Source organism: Dendropsophus ebraccatus, chromosome 3 (genome assembly GCF_027789765.1).
Source record: "Dendropsophus ebraccatus isolate aDenEbr1 chromosome 3, aDenEbr1.pat, whole genome shotgun sequence".
Lineage (NCBI taxonomy): Eukaryota > Metazoa > Chordata > Amphibia > Anura > Hylidae > Dendropsophus > Dendropsophus ebraccatus.
The window spans coordinates 1766090-1785207 of NC_091456.1; the positions used below are offsets into that span (position 1 = coordinate 1766090).

The window sequence follows — 19118 nt, forward strand, 5'->3', positions numbered from 1 at the left end:
AAAGGATATCAGTGTTATACAGGGGGAATAGAGCAAAGGATATCAGTGTTATACAGGGGGAATAGACAGTAGAGGATTTTGGCACCAAGCACCCCAAGCAATCGCAGGGGGGCCCCCATGCCCCGCTCTTGTGCTCAAGACCGCTGGACAGGTCCGCTGCCCCGCTCGCTGCTGTGATCTGAACTGTAACTATGAGCACTCGTAATGAGCGCTCATAGTTACATGCAGCAGCACTGACAGGGCGGGAGATATTGGCTCCATTCCTGTCAGTCACTCTTGTGGCTGCAGGAAGTCTTTTCCCTGCGGTCACAAGTAGCAGCTTTGTCCTTGTGGTGCCGGCGCTGTGACATCACTGGAGCATCGGCGTCAGGACAAGTGGAGTGCGGCCTCTTGTGATCGCAGGGAAAACACTTGTGGCTACAAGATTGAAGAGAAGAGGATACGCCCGGACCCAGGTGAGTATAAGTGTTTGTTTTATTGTGTTATATACTATATGGGAGGGGGAGCACACATGGGCCTGTGTAACTGGGGGAGCGCACAGCGGGGGTCTATATAAATGGGGGGAGCACACAGTGGGGCTATATAACGGGGAAGACACAGGGGGGCTATATATAACTAGGGAAACACATAGGGGGGCTATAGACTACTGGGGCTTCACAGAGGGGTCTATATACTACGTGGGTCAGCACACAGGGGGTCTATATACTACTTGGGGCAGCAGAATGGGGTCTATATACAACTGGGGGAGCACACAGGAGGTCTATATCCAAGTGGGGGAGCACACAGGAGGGCTATATACTACTGGGGGAGCACACAGGGGGCTTATATACTACTGAGGTAGCACACAGGGGGCTTATATACTACTGGGGTAGCACACAGGGGGCTTATATACTACTGGGGTAGCACACAGGGGGCCTATATACTACTGGGTTAGCACACAGGGGGCGTATATACTACTGGTGGGGCACACAGGGGGTCTATATACTACTGGGGGAACACACAGGGGTCTATATACTACTGGTGGGGCACACAGGGAGTCTATATACTACTGGTGGGGCACACAGGGGGCCTATATATAACGGGGAGCACACAGGGGGTCTATATATGACTGCGGGAGCACACAGGGGGTCTATATATAACTGGGGGAAGCACACAAGGGGTCTATATACTGCTGGAGGAGCACAAAGTGGTCTACATACTACTGGGGGAGCACACATGGATCTATATAATACTGGTGGAGCACACAGGGGGTCTATATACTACTGGGGGAACCACACAGGGAGTTTATATACTACTGGAGGAGCACACCGGGGTCTATATCCAAGTGGGGGAGCACACAGGAGGTCTATATCCAAGTGGGGGAGCACACAGGGGGGCTATATACCACTGAGGGAGCACACAGCGGAGCTATATACAAGTGGGGGAGCACACAGCAGGTCTATATACTAGTGGGGGAGCACACAGGGAGTGTATGCAACTGGGGGCAGCACACAGGGTATATATGACTGGGTGCAGCACACAGGGGGTTTATATACAACTGGGACAGCACACAGGGGGTCTATATACTTTTGGGAGAGCACACGGGGGGGGGGGCTATATATAACTAGGGGAACACAGGAGTCTATACACTACTGGGGGAAGCACACAAGGGGTATCTACTACTGGCGGCTGCGCACAAGGGGTATTTACTACTAGGGGCAGCACAAAGCGGTCTATTGTTGTGGAGTGCGTGTCAAGGGGAAGGGGCCCCAGACATAACTTCGCTTGGGGCCCCAGAAATGCCAAGACTGCTCCTGGGAATAGAGCAAAGGATAACAGTGTTATACAGAGGGAATAGAGCACAGGATTACAGCGTTATACAGAGGGAATAGAGCAGAGGATAACAGCGTTATACAGAGGGAATAGAGCACAGGATAACAGCGTTATACAGAGGGAATAGAGCAAAGGATAACAGCGTTATAAGGAGGGAATAGAGCAAAGGATAACAGCGTTATACAGAGGGAATAGAGCACAGGATAACAGCGTTATACAGAGGGAATAGAGCACAGGATAACAGCATTATACAGAGGGGAATAGAGCAAAGGATAATAGCGTTATACAGAAGGAATAGAGCACAGGATAACAGCGTTATACAGAGGGAATAGAGCACAGGATAACAGCGTTATACAGAGGGAATAGAGCACAGGATAACAGCGTTATACAGAGGGAATAGAGCAAAGGATAACAGTGTTATACAGAGGGAATAGAGCACAGGATAACAGCGTTATACAGAGGGAATAGAGCACAGGATAACAGCGTTATACAGAGGGAATAGAGCACAGGATAACAGCGTTATACAGAGGGGAATAGAGCAAAGGATAATAGCGTTATACAGAAGGAATAGAGCACAGGATAACAGCGTTATACAGAGGGAATAGAGCACAGGATAACAGCGTTATACAGAGGGAATAGAGCACAGGATAACAGCGTTATACAGAGGGAATAGAGCAAAGGATAACAGTGTTATACAGAGGGAATAGAGCACAGGATAACAGCGTTATACAGAGGGAATAGAGCACAGGATAACAGCGTTATACAGAAGGAATAGAGCACAGGATAACAGCGTTATACAGAGGGAATAGAGCACAGGATAACAGCGTTATAAGGAGGAAATAGAGCACAGAATAACAGTGTTATACAGAGGGGAATAGAGCAGAGGATAACAGCGTTATACAGAGGGAATAGAGCAAAGGATAACAGCGTTATAAGGAGGGAATAGAGCACAGGATAACAGCGTTATACAGAGGGAATAGAGCAGAGGATAACAGCGTTATACAAAGGGGAATAGAGCAGAGGATAACAGCGTTATACAAAGGGGAATAGAGCAGAGGATAACAGCATTATAAGGAGGGAATAGAGCACAGGATAACAGCGTTATACAGAGGGAATAAAGCACAGGATAACAGCGTTATACAGAGGGAATAGAGCAAAGGATAACAGCGTTATACAGAGGGAATAGAGCACAGGATGACAGCGTTATACAGAGGGAATAGAGCACAGGATAACAGCGTTATACAGAGGGAATAGAGCAAAGGATAACAGCGTTATAAGGAGGGAATAGAGCAAAGGATAACAGTGTTATACAGGGGGAATAGAGCACAGGATAACAGTGTTATACAGAGGGAATAGAGCACAGGATAACAGCATTATATGGAGGGAATAGAGCACAGGATAACAGCGTTATACGGAGGGGAATAGAGCACAGGATAACAGCGTTATATGGAGGGAATAGAGCAAAGGATAACAGCGTTATACAGAGGGAATAGAGCAAAGGATAACAGCGTTATACAGAGGGAATAGAGCAAAGGATAACAGCGTTATACAGAGGGAATAGAGCACAGGATAACAGTGTTATACAGAGGGGAATAGAGCACAGGATAACAGCGTTATAAGGAGGGAATAGAGCAAAGGATAACAGCGTTATACAGAGGGAATAGAGCAAAGGATAACAGCGTTATACAGAGGGAATAGAGCAAAGGATAACAGCGTTATACAGAGGGAATAGAGCACAGGATAACAGCGTTATACAGAGGGAATAGAGCACAGGATAAAAGCGTTATACAGAGGGAATAGAGCACAGGATTACAGTGTTATACAGAGGGAATAGAGCACAGGATTACAGTGTTATACAGAGGGAATAGAGCACAGGATAACAGCGTTATACAGAGGGAATAGAGCACAGGATAACAGCGTTATACAGAGGGAATAGAGCACAGGATAACAGCGTTATACAGAGGGAATAGAGCACAGGATAACAGCGTTATACAGAGGGAATAGAGCAAAGGATAACAGCGTTATACAGAGGGAATAGAGCAAAGGATAACAGCGTTATACAGAGGGAATAGAGCACAGGATTACAGTGTTATACAGAGGGAATAGAGCACAGGATAACAGCGTTATACAGAGGGAATAGAGCACAGGATAAAAGCGTTATAAGGAGGGAATAGAGCACAGGATAACAGCGTTATAAGGAGGGAATAGAGCACAGGATAACAGCGTTATACAGAGGGAATAGAGCACAGGATTACAGTGTTATACAGAGGGAATAGAGCACAGGATTACAGCGTTATACAGAGGGAATAGAGCACAGGATTACAGCGTTATACAGAGGGGAATAGAGCACAGGATAACAGCGTTATACAGAGGGAATAGAGCACAGGATTACAGCGTTATACAGAGGGGAATAGAGGGATTTTAAATAAAATAAAATGAAATAAAAAAAAAAATCAAATAAAGCAAAAGTTACACATCGCTGTAATTGTACTGATGTGGGGAACATAGATAACATGTCAGTTTTACCATGGGGCAAACAGCACGAACACAACCCTATAGCCAGCCCTTTACCCCAAATGCCAAAAATAAAAATTTCTTTTAATTTCTCACCACATATAATTTTTTTTTCTGGATTCACAGCATATTTTATGCAAAAATGAAAATTGTCTTTAAAGGGTTAAATGGCAGCCATCCACTCAATGTCAGCTTTGTGTGAGCATAGCCTTTCTGTGTTTTCAATCCAGTCCTGGTTTTGGTTGCAAAATACTGAGCACAATACAGTGTGTGAGCATAGCCTAATCCTGTATGTGAGCATAGCCTAATACTTTGTGTGTGTGTGTGTGTGTGAGCATAGCCTAATACTGTGTGTGTGTGTGTGTGTGTGTGTGTGTGTGTGTGCATAGCCTAATACTGTGTGTGTGTGTGTGTGTGTGCATAGCCTAATACTGTATGTGTGTGTGTGTGTGTGTGTGTGTGTGCATAGCCTAATACTGTATGTGTGTGTGTGTTTGTGTGTGTGCATAGCCTAATACTGTGTGTGTGTGTGTGTGTGTGTGTGTGTGTGTGTGTGAGCATAGCCTAATACTGTGTGTGGGCATAGCCTAATACTTTGTGTGTGTGTGTGTGAGCATAGCCTAATACTGTGTGTGTGTGTGTGTGTGTTTGTGTGTGTGTGTGTGTGCATAGCCTAATAGTGTGTGTGTGTGTGTGTGTATGAGCATAGCCTAATACTGTGTGTGTGTGTGTGTGTGTGAGCATAGCCTAATACTGTGTGTGTGAGCATAGCCTAATACTGTGTGTGTGAGCATAGCCTAATACAGTGTGTGTGAGCATAGCCTAATACAGTGTGTGTGAGCATAGCCTAATACTGTGTGTGAGCATAGCCTAATACTGTGTGTGAGCATAGCCTAATACTGTGTGTGTGTGTGAGCATAGCCTAATACAGTGTGTGTGAGCATAGCCTAATACTGTGTGTGTGAGCATAGCCTAATACTGTGTGTGTGAGCATAGCCTAATACAGTGTGTGTGAGCATAGCCTAATACTGTGTGTGAGCATAGCCTAATACTGTGTGTGTGAGCAAAGCCTGATACAGTGAGGTAGCATAGTCTGATACCGTGTGGGTTCATAGCCTGATAATGTGTGTGAGCAAAGAAAAAAAAAAAAAGAAAAAATCGGTCAGCTCTCCTAGAACTCCGTTCACACTAGGCAGGAGCACGTTGCCATGGCTGAAATTGCAAACACACAAAAACACAGAAAAATGCAACAGCAAGATAGAGACCCACCACAGACAGGAAAATAGTTAAAAGCAGCCCCCCCCACTGCCAAAAAAAACTGTGTTCTAGGAGAGCTGACCAATTTTTTTCTTTTTTTCTGTGTTGCAGTTGGGGGAGTGGCTGCCCCTACTTGGTCGTGCTCTTCGCCTGTCTCACCCAGGTGGTGCAATTATTTTGCACATATTAGACGGATCTTGCATGCCCAGAGCATAGGTGTATTACACGCCATGGAGAGGCCATAGTACGGTGTAGGGTGTGCGAGCATAGCCCAATACGGTGTGTGTGAGCATAGCCCAATACGGTGTGTGGGAGCATAGCCCAATACGGTGTGTGGGAGCATAGCCCAATACGGTGTGTGGGAGCATAGCCCAATACGGTGTGTGGGAGCATAGCCCAATACGGTGTGTGGGAGCATAGCCCAATACGGTGTGTGGGAGCATAGCCCAATACGGTGTGTGGGAGCATAGCCCAATACGGTGTGTGGGAGCATAGCCCAATACGGTGTGTGGGAGCATAGCCCAATACGGTGTGTGGGAGCATAGCCCAATACGGTGTGTGGGAGCATAGCCCAATACGGTGTGTGGGAGCATAGCCCAATACGGTGTGTGGGAGCATAGCCCAATACGGTGTGTGGGAGCATAGCCCAATACGGTGTGTGGGAGCATAGCCCAATACGGTGTGTGGGAGCATAGCCCAATACGGTGTGTGGGAGCATAGCCCAATACGGTGTGTGGGAGCATAGCCCAATACGGTGTGTGGGAGCATAGCCCAATACGGTGTGTGGGAGCATAGCCCAATACGGTGTGTGGGAGCATAGCCCAATACGGTGTGTGGGAGCATAGCCCAATACGGTGTGTGGGAGCATAGCCCAATACGGTGTGTGGGAGCATAGCCCAATACGGTGTGTGGGAGCATAGCCCAATACGGTGTGTGGGAGCATAGCCCAATACGGTGTGTGGGAGCATAGCCCAATATAGTGTATGGGAGCATAGCCTGATAAAGTGTGGGAGCATAGCCTAATATAGTGTATGGGAGCATAGCCTGATAAAGTGTGGGAGCATAGCCCAGACTGATTTCACATACGGCAGTTTTTGTGCTAAAACCAGAATTGGATCAAACAGGACAGAGAAGCCCGCGTCGTCCCTTATATCTTCCATCCTACATGAAGCGGCTCTGGACTTTGGCAGCAACCTGCGGTGTGTGATCCCAGTGTAAGGTAAGTGGCCTCTCTCAGCAGTAAGTAACTAGATGAGCGGCAGGGGGGGGGGGCTATTATCCTGGCACGTCCCGGGAAGCTCCTCAGTCATTGTGTAACTTGTCGCACTTCCTCTCGGCTCCCTCCCTTCCTCGGTTGCTGCTGGGTCCATCTGGGTGTTATCTAAGCTTTGGCTTGTAAACAAGTGGGCGGGGCTCTGAGTGGGGAGGGGGCAGATTCCACAGCTCACACGCAGCTTCCAGACCCTTTTTTGAAAGAAATGAGCCCATAATGCTTCCCTCTCCGGCTGACGGGGGGGACGCAGAGCCCAGCAGACTGGCAGAGAGAAGCATGGCACCCAGGACAGACTACGCTCCCAGGCGTTCACTTATGTAAAGAGCTGCACGGACAGAGAACGGACAGAGAACAACTTAGAAGAGCTCGCTGCCCTGCTCCGATCCTCTGATCCTCTGCTGCTGAGACACAAGGTAGATCCTCCGCTCCTCATCCCTCTCTGCGCTTGTACTGGAGAGCTGGTGGTTATTGACGTTCTCTCTATTCCAGATCCCGGACCCTCGGACAGCCCCCACCACTAGTCATCTATGGCACTATCCACACTCTGCCTTCTCTGAGTTCTCCACTGAGTTGCTTGTGCCCTCACACTTTCCTTCCATACGTCTGGTCTTGGCTGCGGCTCCATGGCTCTCGGTTGGATAACCGGACTTGTCACCGGCTTGGCCGCTCTCCATTTCCTCCAGAAGCGATGTTTCCCATATTTCTGGCTTGATCTGAAATACCTGTTAAAAGTGATCCGCTATGGCGTTCAGATTGAGATCTATAAGAGGACGGGTCACGTGGTTAGTGTGGTGGATCGCTTTGTGCAGCAAGCCCGGCGCATCCCCGATAAGGCGTTCCTCATATTCCATGGACAGGTCTATACGTATGGGGAAATGGACAGAAGAAGCAATAGGGTGGCCAACGTGTTCATGAAGTACACAGCGCTGAAGAAGGGCGACACCGTGGCTATGCTCATGAACAATGAACCAGACTTCATCAATGTCTGGTTTGGTTTGGCTAAACTTGGATGCTTGGTGGCGTTTCTTAACTACAACATCCGTTCCAGATCCTTATTGCATTGCTTCCATAGCTGCGGAGCCAAGATCCTCATTGTGGGAGCAGGTAACGTGGCCAACATGTGGTGGGGTCTCACAGACTAGTATACTGCAATGGTACCAGGAATATCTGCTGCTACACGATACCACAGACGTAGCTAGGACTGCTGTGTAACGGTGAGGAGGTCATGGGGAACATTGGATGGACTTCAAGGGGTTTTCTGGGCAACAAGGAATGAGGGCCTTTCCACAGACTGGACCATCAATCCCTGATAGGTGGCTGATACGGTGGCCTGGTGTAACATAGCCTAGACCAGACCATACCCCGGGGTGTAACAGTCTAGACCAGACTATACCCCGGGGTGTAACATAGCCTAGGCCAAACTATACCGTGGGGTGTAACATAGCCTAGACCAGACTATACCCCGGGGTGTAACACAGCCTAGGCCAGACTATACCCCGGGGTGTAACATAGCCTAGGCTAGAGTATACCCCGGGGTGTAACATAGCCTAGGCCAAACTATACCGCGGTGTGTTACATAGCCTAGACCAGACTATACCCCGGGGTGTAACACAGCCTAGGCCAGACTATACCCCGGGGTGTAACATAGCGTAGGCCAAACTATACCCTGGGGTGTAACATAGCCTAGGCCAAACTATACCCCGGGGTGTAACATAGCGTAGGCCAAACTATACCCTGGGGTGTAACATAGCCTAGGTCAGACTATCCCCCGGCGTGTAACATAGCCTAGACCAGACTATACCCGGGTGTAACATAGCCTAGGCCAGAGTATACCCCGGGGTGTAACATAGCCTAGGCCAGAGTATACCGCGGTGTGTTACATAGCCTAGACCAGACTATACCCAGGGGTGTAACATAGCCTAGGCCAGACTATACCCCGGGGTGTAATATAGCCTAGGCCAAACTATACCCCGGGGTGTAACATGGCCAGACTATACCCCGGGGTGTAACATGGCCAGACTATACCCCGGGGTGTAACATAGCCTAGGCCAGACTATACCCGGGTGTAACATAGCCTAGGCCAGAGTATACCCCGGGGTGTAACATAGCCTAGGCCAGACTATACCCGGGTGTAACATAGCCTAGGCCAGAGTATACCCCGGGGTGTAACATAGCCTAGGCCAAACTATACCGCGGTGTGTTACATAGCCTAGACCAGACTATACCCAGGGGTGTAACATAGCCTAGGCCAGACTATACCCCGGGGTGTAATATAGCCTAGGCCAAACTATACCCCGGGGTGTAACATGGCCAGACTATACCCCGGGGTGTAACATGGCCAGACTATACCCCGGGGTGTAACATAGCCTAGGCCAGACTATACCCGGGTGTAACATAGCCTAGGCCAGAGTATACCCCGGGGTGTAACATAGCCTAGGCCAAACTATACCGTGGTGTGTTACATAGCCTAGACCAGACTATACCCAGGGGTGTAACATAGCCTAGGCCAGACTATACCCCGGGGTGTAATATAGCCTAGGCCAAACTATACCCCGGGGTGTAACATGGCCAGACTATACCCCGGGGTGTAACATGGCCAGACTATACCCCGGGGTGTAATATAGCCTAGGCCAAACTATACCACGGGTTGTAATATAGCCTGGGCCAAACTATACCCAGGGGTGTAACATAGCCTAGGCCACACTATATCCCGGGGTGTAACATAGCCTAGGCCAAACTATACCCCGGGGTGTAACATAGCCTAGACCAGAGTATACCCCGGGGTGTAACAGAGCCTAGGCCAAACTATACCCCGGGGTGTAACATAGCCTAGGCCAAACTATACCCCGGGGTGTAACATAGCCTAGGCCAGACTATACCCCGGGGTGTAATATAGCCTAGGCAAGACTATACCCCGGGGTGTAATATAGCCTAGGCCAAACTATACCCTGGGGTGTAACATAGCCTAGGCCAGACTATACCCCGGGTTGTAACATAGCCTGGGCCAAACTATACCCAGGGGTGTAACATAGCCTAGGTCAAACTATACCCCGGGGTGTAACATAGCCCAGGCCAAACTATACCGCGGTGTGTTACATAGCCTAGGCCAGACTATACCCCGGGGTGTAACATAGCCTAGGCCAGACTATACCCCAGGGTGTAACACAGCCTAGGCCACACTATACCCCGGGGTGTAACATAGCCTAGGCCAAACTATACCCTGAGGAGTAACATAGCGTAGACCAGACTATACCCTGGGTTGTAACATAGCCTGGGCCAAACTATACCCAGGGGTGTAACATAGCCTAGGTCAAACTATACCCCGGGGTGTAACATAGCCTAGGCCAAACTATACCGCGGTGTGTTACATAGCCTAGGCCAGACTATACCCCGGGGTGTAACATAGCCTAGGCCAGACTATACCCCAGGGTGTAACACAGCCTAGGCCACACTATACCCCGGGGTGTAACATAGCCTAGGCCAAACTATACCCTGGGGTGTAACATAGCCTAGGCCAGACTATACCCCGGGGTGTAATATAGCCTAGGCCAAACTATACCCCGGGGTGTAACACAGCCTAGACCAGAGTATACCCCGGGGTGTAACATAGCCTAGGCCAAACTATACCCCGGGGTGTAACATAGCCTAGGCCAGACTATACCCCGGGGTGTAACATAGCCTAGGCCAGACTATACCCTGGGGTGTAACATAGCCTAGACCAGAGCATACCCATCCAGGCCAGAATATATCCATCTAATGTTGAACCAGGCCACAGTATACCCTGGAGGATAAACTATAAACCTGGGGGTGTAACACAGCCTAGGCCATGCTATAACTCTCTGGACCATACTGTTACTTCACTGGCTTTATCACCCCTGGCCCAGGCCACAGTATACACCAGGGCATATATTTTCATATACAGGGGTGTAATATAGCCTAGGCCATACTATAAACCTGGGGACAGTTTAGCCCAGGCCACAGTATACCCCACCAGACTATATCCCTTCAAGCTATCATGTCACTGGTTTTCTCAGTTCTGACCCAGGCCACAGTATACAGGAGGGGATATATACTATACCGGGGGGATGTAACATAGCCCAGGCCACAGTATACAGGAGGGATATATACTATACCGGGGGGTGTAACATAGCCCAGGCCACAGTATACAGGAGGGGATATATACTATACCAGGGATGTAACATAGCCCAGGCCACAGTATACAGGAGGGGATATATACTATACCGGGGGGATGTAACATAGCCCAGGCCACAGTATACAGGAGGGGATATATACTATACCAGGGATGTAACATAGCCCAGGCCACAGTATACAGGAGGGGATATATTCTATACCAGGGGATGTAACATAGCCCAGGCTACAGTATACAGGAGGGGATATATACTATACCGGGGGTGTAACATAGCCCAGGCCACAGTATACAGGAGGGGATATATACTATACCGGGGGGTGTAACATAGCCCAGGCCACAGTATACAGGAGGGGATATATTCTATACCGGGGGATGTAACATAGCCCAGGCCACAGTATACAGGAGGATATATACTATACCGGGGGTGTAACATAGCCCAGGCCACAGTATACAGGAGGGGATATATTCTATACCAGGGGATGTAACATAGCCCAGGCCACAGTATACAGGAGGGGATATATACTATACCGGGGGGTGGGGGGGGGGGGGGGTGTAACATAGCCCAGGCCACAGTATACAGGAGGGATATATACTATACCGGGGGGGGGGGGGGGGTGTAACATAGCCCAGGCCACAGTATATGCCGGGGCGGATATATACTATACCAGGGGGTTGTAACATAGCCCAGGCCACAGTATACAGGAGGGGATATATTCTATACCGGGGGGTGTAACATAGCCCAGGCCACACTATACAGGAGGGGATATATATATAGTATACCGGGGGTGTGACATAGCCCAGGCCACAGTATACAGGAGGGATATATACTATACCAGGGGGTGTAACATAGCCCAGGCCACAGTATACAGGAGGATATATACTATACCAGGGGATGTAACATAGCCCAGGCCACAGTATACAGGAGGGATATATTCTATACCAGGGGGTGTAACATAGCCCAGGCCACAGTATACAGGAGGGGATATATACTATACCGGGGGATGTAACATAGCCCAGGCCACAGTATACAGGAGGGATATATACTATACCGGGGGATGTAACATAGCCCAGGCCACAGTATACAGGAGGGGATATATTCTATACCAGGGGGTGTAACATAGCCCAGGCTACAGTATACAGGAGGGGATATATTCTATACCAGGGGGTGTAACATAGCCCAGGCCACAGTATACAGGAGGGGATATATTCTATACCGGGGGGGGGGGGGGGGGGTGTAACATAGCCCAGGCCACAGTATACAGGAGGGATATATACTATACCGGGGGATGTAACATAGCCCAGGCCACAGTATACAGGAGGGGATATATTCTATACCAGGGGGTGTAACATAGCCCAGGCTACAGTATACAGGAGGGGATATATTCTATACTGGGGGATGTAACATAGCCCAGGCTACAGTATACAGGAGGGATATATTCTATACCAGGGGGTGTAACATAGCCCAGGCCACAGTATACAGGAGGGATATATACTATACCGGGGGTGTAACATAGCCCAGGCCACAGTATACAGGAGGGGATATATACTATACCAGGGGATGTAACATAGCCCAGGCCACAGTATACAGGAGGGGATATATTCTATACCAGGGGGTGTAACATAGCCCAGGCCACAGTATACAGGAGGGATATATACTATACCGGGGGTGTAACATAGCCCAGGCCACAGTATACAGGAGGGGATATATACTATACCAGGGGGTGTAACATAGCCCAGGCCAGAATATATCCCTCCAGGTCATAATGTTATCACTTTACAGGTTTTCTAACTTTATCTCTAAATTTCTCAAATTTTTTTAAAAGTGCGCAGATTTTTTTTTTTTTTAACATTCTCTGACACACAGCTGCTTCCTCTTGTTGGAAAATACAGTACAGTTGTTAAATGGAACTGACAGTAGGTGGCGCTGTCACATCAGGTTACATTGCACTGACAGTAGGTGGCGCTGTCCCATCAGCTTACATTGCACTGACAGTAGGTGGCGCTGTCCTATCAGCTTACATTATACTGACAGTAGATGGCGCTGTCCCATCAGCTTACCTTATACTGACAGTAGGTGGCGCTGTCCCATCAGCTTACCTTATACTGACAGTAGGTGGCGCTGTCCCATCAGCTTACATTGTACTGACAGTAGGTGGCGCTGTCCCATCAGGTTACATTATACTGACAGTAGGTGGCGCTGTCCCATCAGCTTACATTGTACTGACAGTAGGTGGCGCTGTCCCATCAGCTTACATTGCACTGACAGTAGGTGGCGCTGTCCCATCAGCTTACATTGTACTGACAGTAGGTGGCGCTGTCCCATCAGCTTACATTGTACTGACAGTAGGTGGCGCTGTCCCATCAGCTTACATTATACTGACAGTAGATGGCGCTGTCCCATCAGCTTACATTATACTGACAGTAGGTGGCGCTGTCCCATCAGCTTACATTGTACTGACAGTAGGTGGCGCTGTCCCATCAGGTTACATTATACTGACAGTAGGTGGCGCTGTCCCATCAGCTTACATTGTACTGACAGTAGGTGGCGCTGTCCCATCAGGTTACATTGTACTGACAGTAGGTGGCGCTGTCCCATCAGCTTACATTGTACTGACAGTAGGTGGCGCTGTCCCATCAGGTTACATTATACTGACAGTAGGTGGCGCTGTCCCATCAGCTTACATTGTACTGACAGTAGGTGGCGCTGTCCCATCAGCTTACATTGTACTGACAGTAGGTGGCGCTGTCCCATCAGCTTACATTGTACTGACAGTAGGTGGCGCTGTCCCATCAGGTTACATTGTACTGACAGTAGGTGGCGCTGTCCCATCAGGTTACATTGTACTGACAGTAGGTGGCGCTGTCCCATCACTGCATCATCTGCACAATTTTTTTGAGCAGAAATAGGTTTTTATGGGCTGCGCAAAATTTTACGGTTGTTGCGCAGAAATCATCATTGGACGCAAGTGCCTTGATACATCTTGCACATTTATTCCTAAGGCCGGGTTCACACAGCATTTTTTGCAGTCCGTTTTTTTTATCCTTTGTTTGCAAATAAAAAAAACGGATTGAAAAATGGATCAAAACGCATCTTTTTAGTGTACACAAAAACACGATCAACTGCATTTTTTGTGTATGCTAAAAAAAACATGAATTTTCATCTGTTTTTTGATCCTTTTTTTATTATGGAAGTTAATGGAAAAACTGATCAAAATGGAGGGATCCAAACTCTTCCTTGTTTTCATCCAATTTTCAAAAAATGTATGGGGGTGGAATGGACTGCAAAAACACAGTGTGAACCCAGCCTAAAACAGCTTGGCTAAAAATCTACATTGGGGTAGGATTTTGCACATGATAAATCTAATGAAAACCGGTTAATAGAACAACCCCCCCCCCCCCCCTGCAAACATTGAAAAACGGTGCAGACAGTGGAAACTGATGTAAAATAGCACAAAATCCTTAAGTCCGGGACAGATATTTATGAAGTCACAAAATCTCCTTATTAGTAAAAAAAAAAAAATTGTGCAAACACAATGATACATGCGCCGTATGGGGGAGATTTATCAGACATGGTGTATAGTGACACTGGCTCAGTCGCCCCCGGCAACCAATCAGATTCCACCTTCCATTTTCCAAAGAGTCTGTGAGGAATAAGAGGTGGAATCTGATTGGTTGCCAGTGTCACTATACACCATGTCTGATAAATCTCCTATGTGATTAGATGTGTAAGATTTCCATCAGCAGCTTCTCCCTAATATCACAGACAAAGCCGAATCCCCAATAATATGGTGAGAAAGTAAGTAATTCTTGTGTCTATCACTCACTGCTGCTGCTATCATGGGGGTATAATCTAGCCTAGGCCAAAATATACATAGTCTGGGCTGGGGGTATATACACCGGGTATAGTCTGGGCTGGGGGGTATATACACCGGGTATAGTCTGGGCTGGGGGTATATACTCTGTTACACCGGGTATAGTCTGGGCTGGTGGTATATACTCTGTTACATCGTGTATAGTCTGGGCTGGGGGTATATACTGTGTTACACCGGGTATAGTCTGGGCTGGGGGTATATACACTGGGTATAGTCTGGGCTGGGGGTATATACTTTGTTACATCGTGTATAGTCTGGGCTGGGGGTATATACTGTGTTACACCGGGTATAGTCTGGGCTGGGGGTATATACTCTGTTACACTGGGTATAGTCTGGGCTGGGGGTATATACTGTGTTACACCGGGTATAGTCTGGGCTGGGGGTATATACTGTGTTACACCGGGTATAGTCTGGGCTGGGGGTATATACACCGGGTATAGTCTGGGCTGGGGGTATATACTCTGTTACATCGTGTATAGTCTGGGCTGGGGGTATATACTGTGTTACACCGGGTATAGTCTGGGCTGGGGGTATATACTCTGTTACACCGGGTATAGTCTGGGCTGGGGGTATATACTCTGTTACCCCGGGTATAGTCTGGGCTGGGGGTATATACTCTGTTACACCGGGTATAGTCTGGGCTGGGGGTATATACTGTGTTACACCGGGTATAGTCTGGGCTGGGGGTATATACTCTGTTACACCGGGTATAGTCTGGGCTGGGGGTATATACTCTGTTACACCGGGTATAGTCTGGGCTGGGGTATATACTGTGTTACACCGGGTATAGTCTGGGCTGGGGGTATATACACTGGGTATAGTCTGGGCTGGGGGTATATACTCTGTTACACCGGGTATAGTCTGGGCTGGGGGTATATACTCTGTTACCCCGGGTATAGTCTGGGCTGGGGGTATATACTCTGTTACACCGGGTATAGTCTGGGCTGGGGGTATATACTCTGTTACACTGGGTATAGTCTGGGCTGGGGGTATATACTCTGTTACACCAGGTATAGTCTGGGCTGGGGGTATATACTCTATTACACCGGGTATAGTCTGGGCTGGGGGTATATACTCTGTTACCCCGGGTATAGTCTGGGCTGGGGGTATATACACCGGGTATAGTCTGGGCTGTATAGTCTGGGTTGGGGGTATATACTCTTGGGTCGGGGTCACCTCTGAGTCTCTGCTGCCCCTCATGCAGTCACATTGGCACTGGCACCGCGCTATCTCTGCACTGCGACGTCTCTGGTGATGGGCCCGCCCTGGTTTGGATCGGTGTGTAAGCCCCAGCGTTACGTGGACTTTGGGGACTTAAGGATGGGGAGGCGGCTGCATAAGGACGGGGGGTCATCTGCATAAGGACGGGGGGGGTCATCTGCATAAGGACGGGGGGGTCATCTGCATAAGGACGGGGGGGTCATCTGCATAAGGACGGGGGGGGGGTCATCTGCATAAGGACGGGGGGGTCATCTGCATAAGGACGGGGGGTCATCTGCATAAGGACGGGGGGTCATCTGCATAAGGACGGGGGGCGTCTGCATAAGGACAGTGGAAAACCCTGAGGAGGAGTGTCGGGGTCCTTCTAGTTTATTGCCCCAGAATATCCCTTCCCTCTTTCTGCTTCTTTATGGCTCGGTGATGAAGGGGTTAATCCTGGGTCCCAGGACACCCTGTTCCCGTTCCCTGCCCGCCCGCCCGCCATGTGTTCTTATACTACACATCTCATGCCACATAACAGACCTGACCATGCATGTGACCCGGCCTGCTCCTCTCTTACTGCCCGGAGGTCTTTCTTAGTTGTTTTGGAGGTCAGAGGTCAGGCTGCCAGTTACAGCAGATCGGGGTCAATTATGGAGCAGAATATATGAGCAGCAATGTGGATTACGTTTTATTAAATAAGGAAACATCTGCGTCCATGCAGATTAAGGCGCCCCTCAGATATCAGTGCGATGTGGCCCTCCAGTCCTGGCAGCAGTGCAGTGCCATTGGAGAACACTAGGGGGCATGGTGTCACACAGGTGATTGCATACAGCCCTCGGCCTTAGGGGCCTATTCCACGGAGCGATAATCTGCCGAATCGGCTGATCCTTCATATAGGTTCAAACCTAAAGTCATCAGTCCCCACCCGCACATTGCTGCGTGGAATAGCGATGCCCGGCGGGTGACCGACTGTTCCACAAGCACCATACATTACCTACACATGTTGCAGGGCTTCTCCTGTGCTCCTTCTTCCTCCTGATCCCGCGCGCAGCAGCAGCTCCGGTGCGGCCTGTCTGAGCTGACAGACCGCTCAGCCAATCGCTGGTCAGGACCGCCGCGTCAGCTCAGACAGGCCGCACCGAAGCTGCTGCGCGCGGGATCAGGAGGAAGAAGGAGCACAGGAGAAGCCCTGCAACATGTGTAGGTAATGTATGATGTTTAAACAAGGACTGCAAGGACATCGGTAATGATGTCCCTGCAGCCCTCGCTAAATGATCATCAGGCTGTGGAACAGGCCCAGTAAATGAGCGGCGATCTAGCAGATCGGCGCTTGTTTACATTATTGATCAGGCCCTGCTCGGCCCATGGAATAGGACCCTTACTCCTACATTGTGTGCACAGTCTGTATATATGGACGTGTGCAACAGAACGGACAATCATGTATCATGTGGACTGTGCAAGCAACGTGGGTGTAAGGCCTTAAAGGGGTTCTCCAGGCTTAGGAAAAATGTCCCCTTTCTTCCCAAAACAGCACCACATTTGCCCTTGGTTTTGGTGAAGGTTTTGCAGCTCATCGAAGTGAATGTAGGTAAAGTGTAATACCGCACACAACCTGAGGACAGGGGTGGCGCTGTATTTGTAAGAACGTAGCTGTGCACAGTCTCCAACATCACATGCGGTTGTGTTTAGCCCACATGCAATAATTGTGATTTATTAATGGCCGAGATGGGACAGAACTGTGGCCAGTGATTGGCTGAGAGACCGGATCAGAAGCTTCAGCGGCAGCTTTGGGGGGGATCGGGCAGCGGGACACCAGGGAGCCTGGAGAGGTAAGTATAGCTTTATTATTTTCTATTCTCTGGTCCATATGCAGATGCGCTGCCGCATGCGGATGGATATGTGATACCAGTCAGTGACAGCTGCGACTGCAGACAGACATCCTTCCCGGATCACACCTGGCCTTTATTATGCATTATTAATATACTTTGCAGCGACTTTGATGCGATTTCACTGTGCGTTGCGCAGTAGCAGTAATATATCGCAATTTTTGCAGCAATTCTGTCAAGAATGGGGGGAAAAAATGTCACTAACATGTCTCGAATGCCCAAAATGCCAAATCACTACAAAAACACAAAAAAAAGACATCATGTGTGAACACGGCCTCATACAGCTTCCTAATGGCGGGATCCATAACAAATCTAAACAACCAATTATAATCAGTGAGAGGTTGAAGCAGTGATGGCTGCTGGGGAACAAATCTAAAAGCTTTTTGCCTCCTCTCTTCAAAGGGAATCTGTCAGCTCTATATCATGCTCAGCACTGTAGATCAATCACTGAAGGAGGGGTGGGGGAGGGAGGAGGCATGCATGCTACAGCTCAGCACTCAGTCCTGTACATCAATCACTGAAGGAGGGGTGGGGGAGGGAGGAGGCATGCATGCTACAGCTCAGCACTCAGTCCTGTACATCAATCACTGAAGGAGGGGTGGGGGAGGGAGGAGGCATGCATGCTACAGCTCAGCACTCAGTCCTGTACATCAATCACTGAAGGAGGGGTGGGAGAGGGAGGAGGCATGCATGCTACAGCTCAGCACTGTAGATCAATCACTGAAGGAGGGGTGGGGGAGGGAGGAGGCATGCATGCTACAGCTCAGCACTCAGTCCTGTACATCAATCACTGAAGGAGGGGTGGGGGAGGGAGGAGGCATGCATGCTACAGCTCAGCACTCAGTCCTGTACATCAATCACTGAAGGAGGGGTGGGAGAGGGAGGAGGCATGCATGCTACAGCTCAGCACTGTAGATCAATCACTGAAGGAGGGGTGGGGGAGGGAGGAGGCATGCATGCTACAGCTCAGCACTCAGTCCTGTACATCAATCACTGAAGGAGGGGTGGGGGAGGGAGGAGGCATGCATGCTACAGCTCAGCACTCAGTCCTGTACATCAATCACTGAAGGAGGGGTGGGAGAGGGAGGAGGCATGCATGCTACAGCTCAGCACTGTAGATCAATCACTGAAGGAGGGGTGGGGGAGGGAGG

The 19118-nt window shown here is 49.2% G+C and overlaps 1 protein-coding gene across 2 annotated transcripts in view; it reads left to right on the plus strand.

Moving 5' to 3' along the window:
* Positions 1–6993: 6993 nt before the first annotated feature.
* Positions 6994–19118, plus strand: part of SLC27A6 (solute carrier family 27 member 6) — a 101012-nt gene continuing 88887 nt past the window's right edge. Inside the window, exons 1-2 of one of the 2 annotated variants that reach the window (XM_069960704.1) lie at positions 6994–7269; positions 7346–7960. In XM_069960704.1, the coding sequence (XP_069816805.1) occupies positions 7480–7960 (481 nt within the window). In that variant the 5' untranslated portion in view covers positions 6994–7269; positions 7346–7479. The other variant, XM_069960705.1, reaches the window with a different exon arrangement.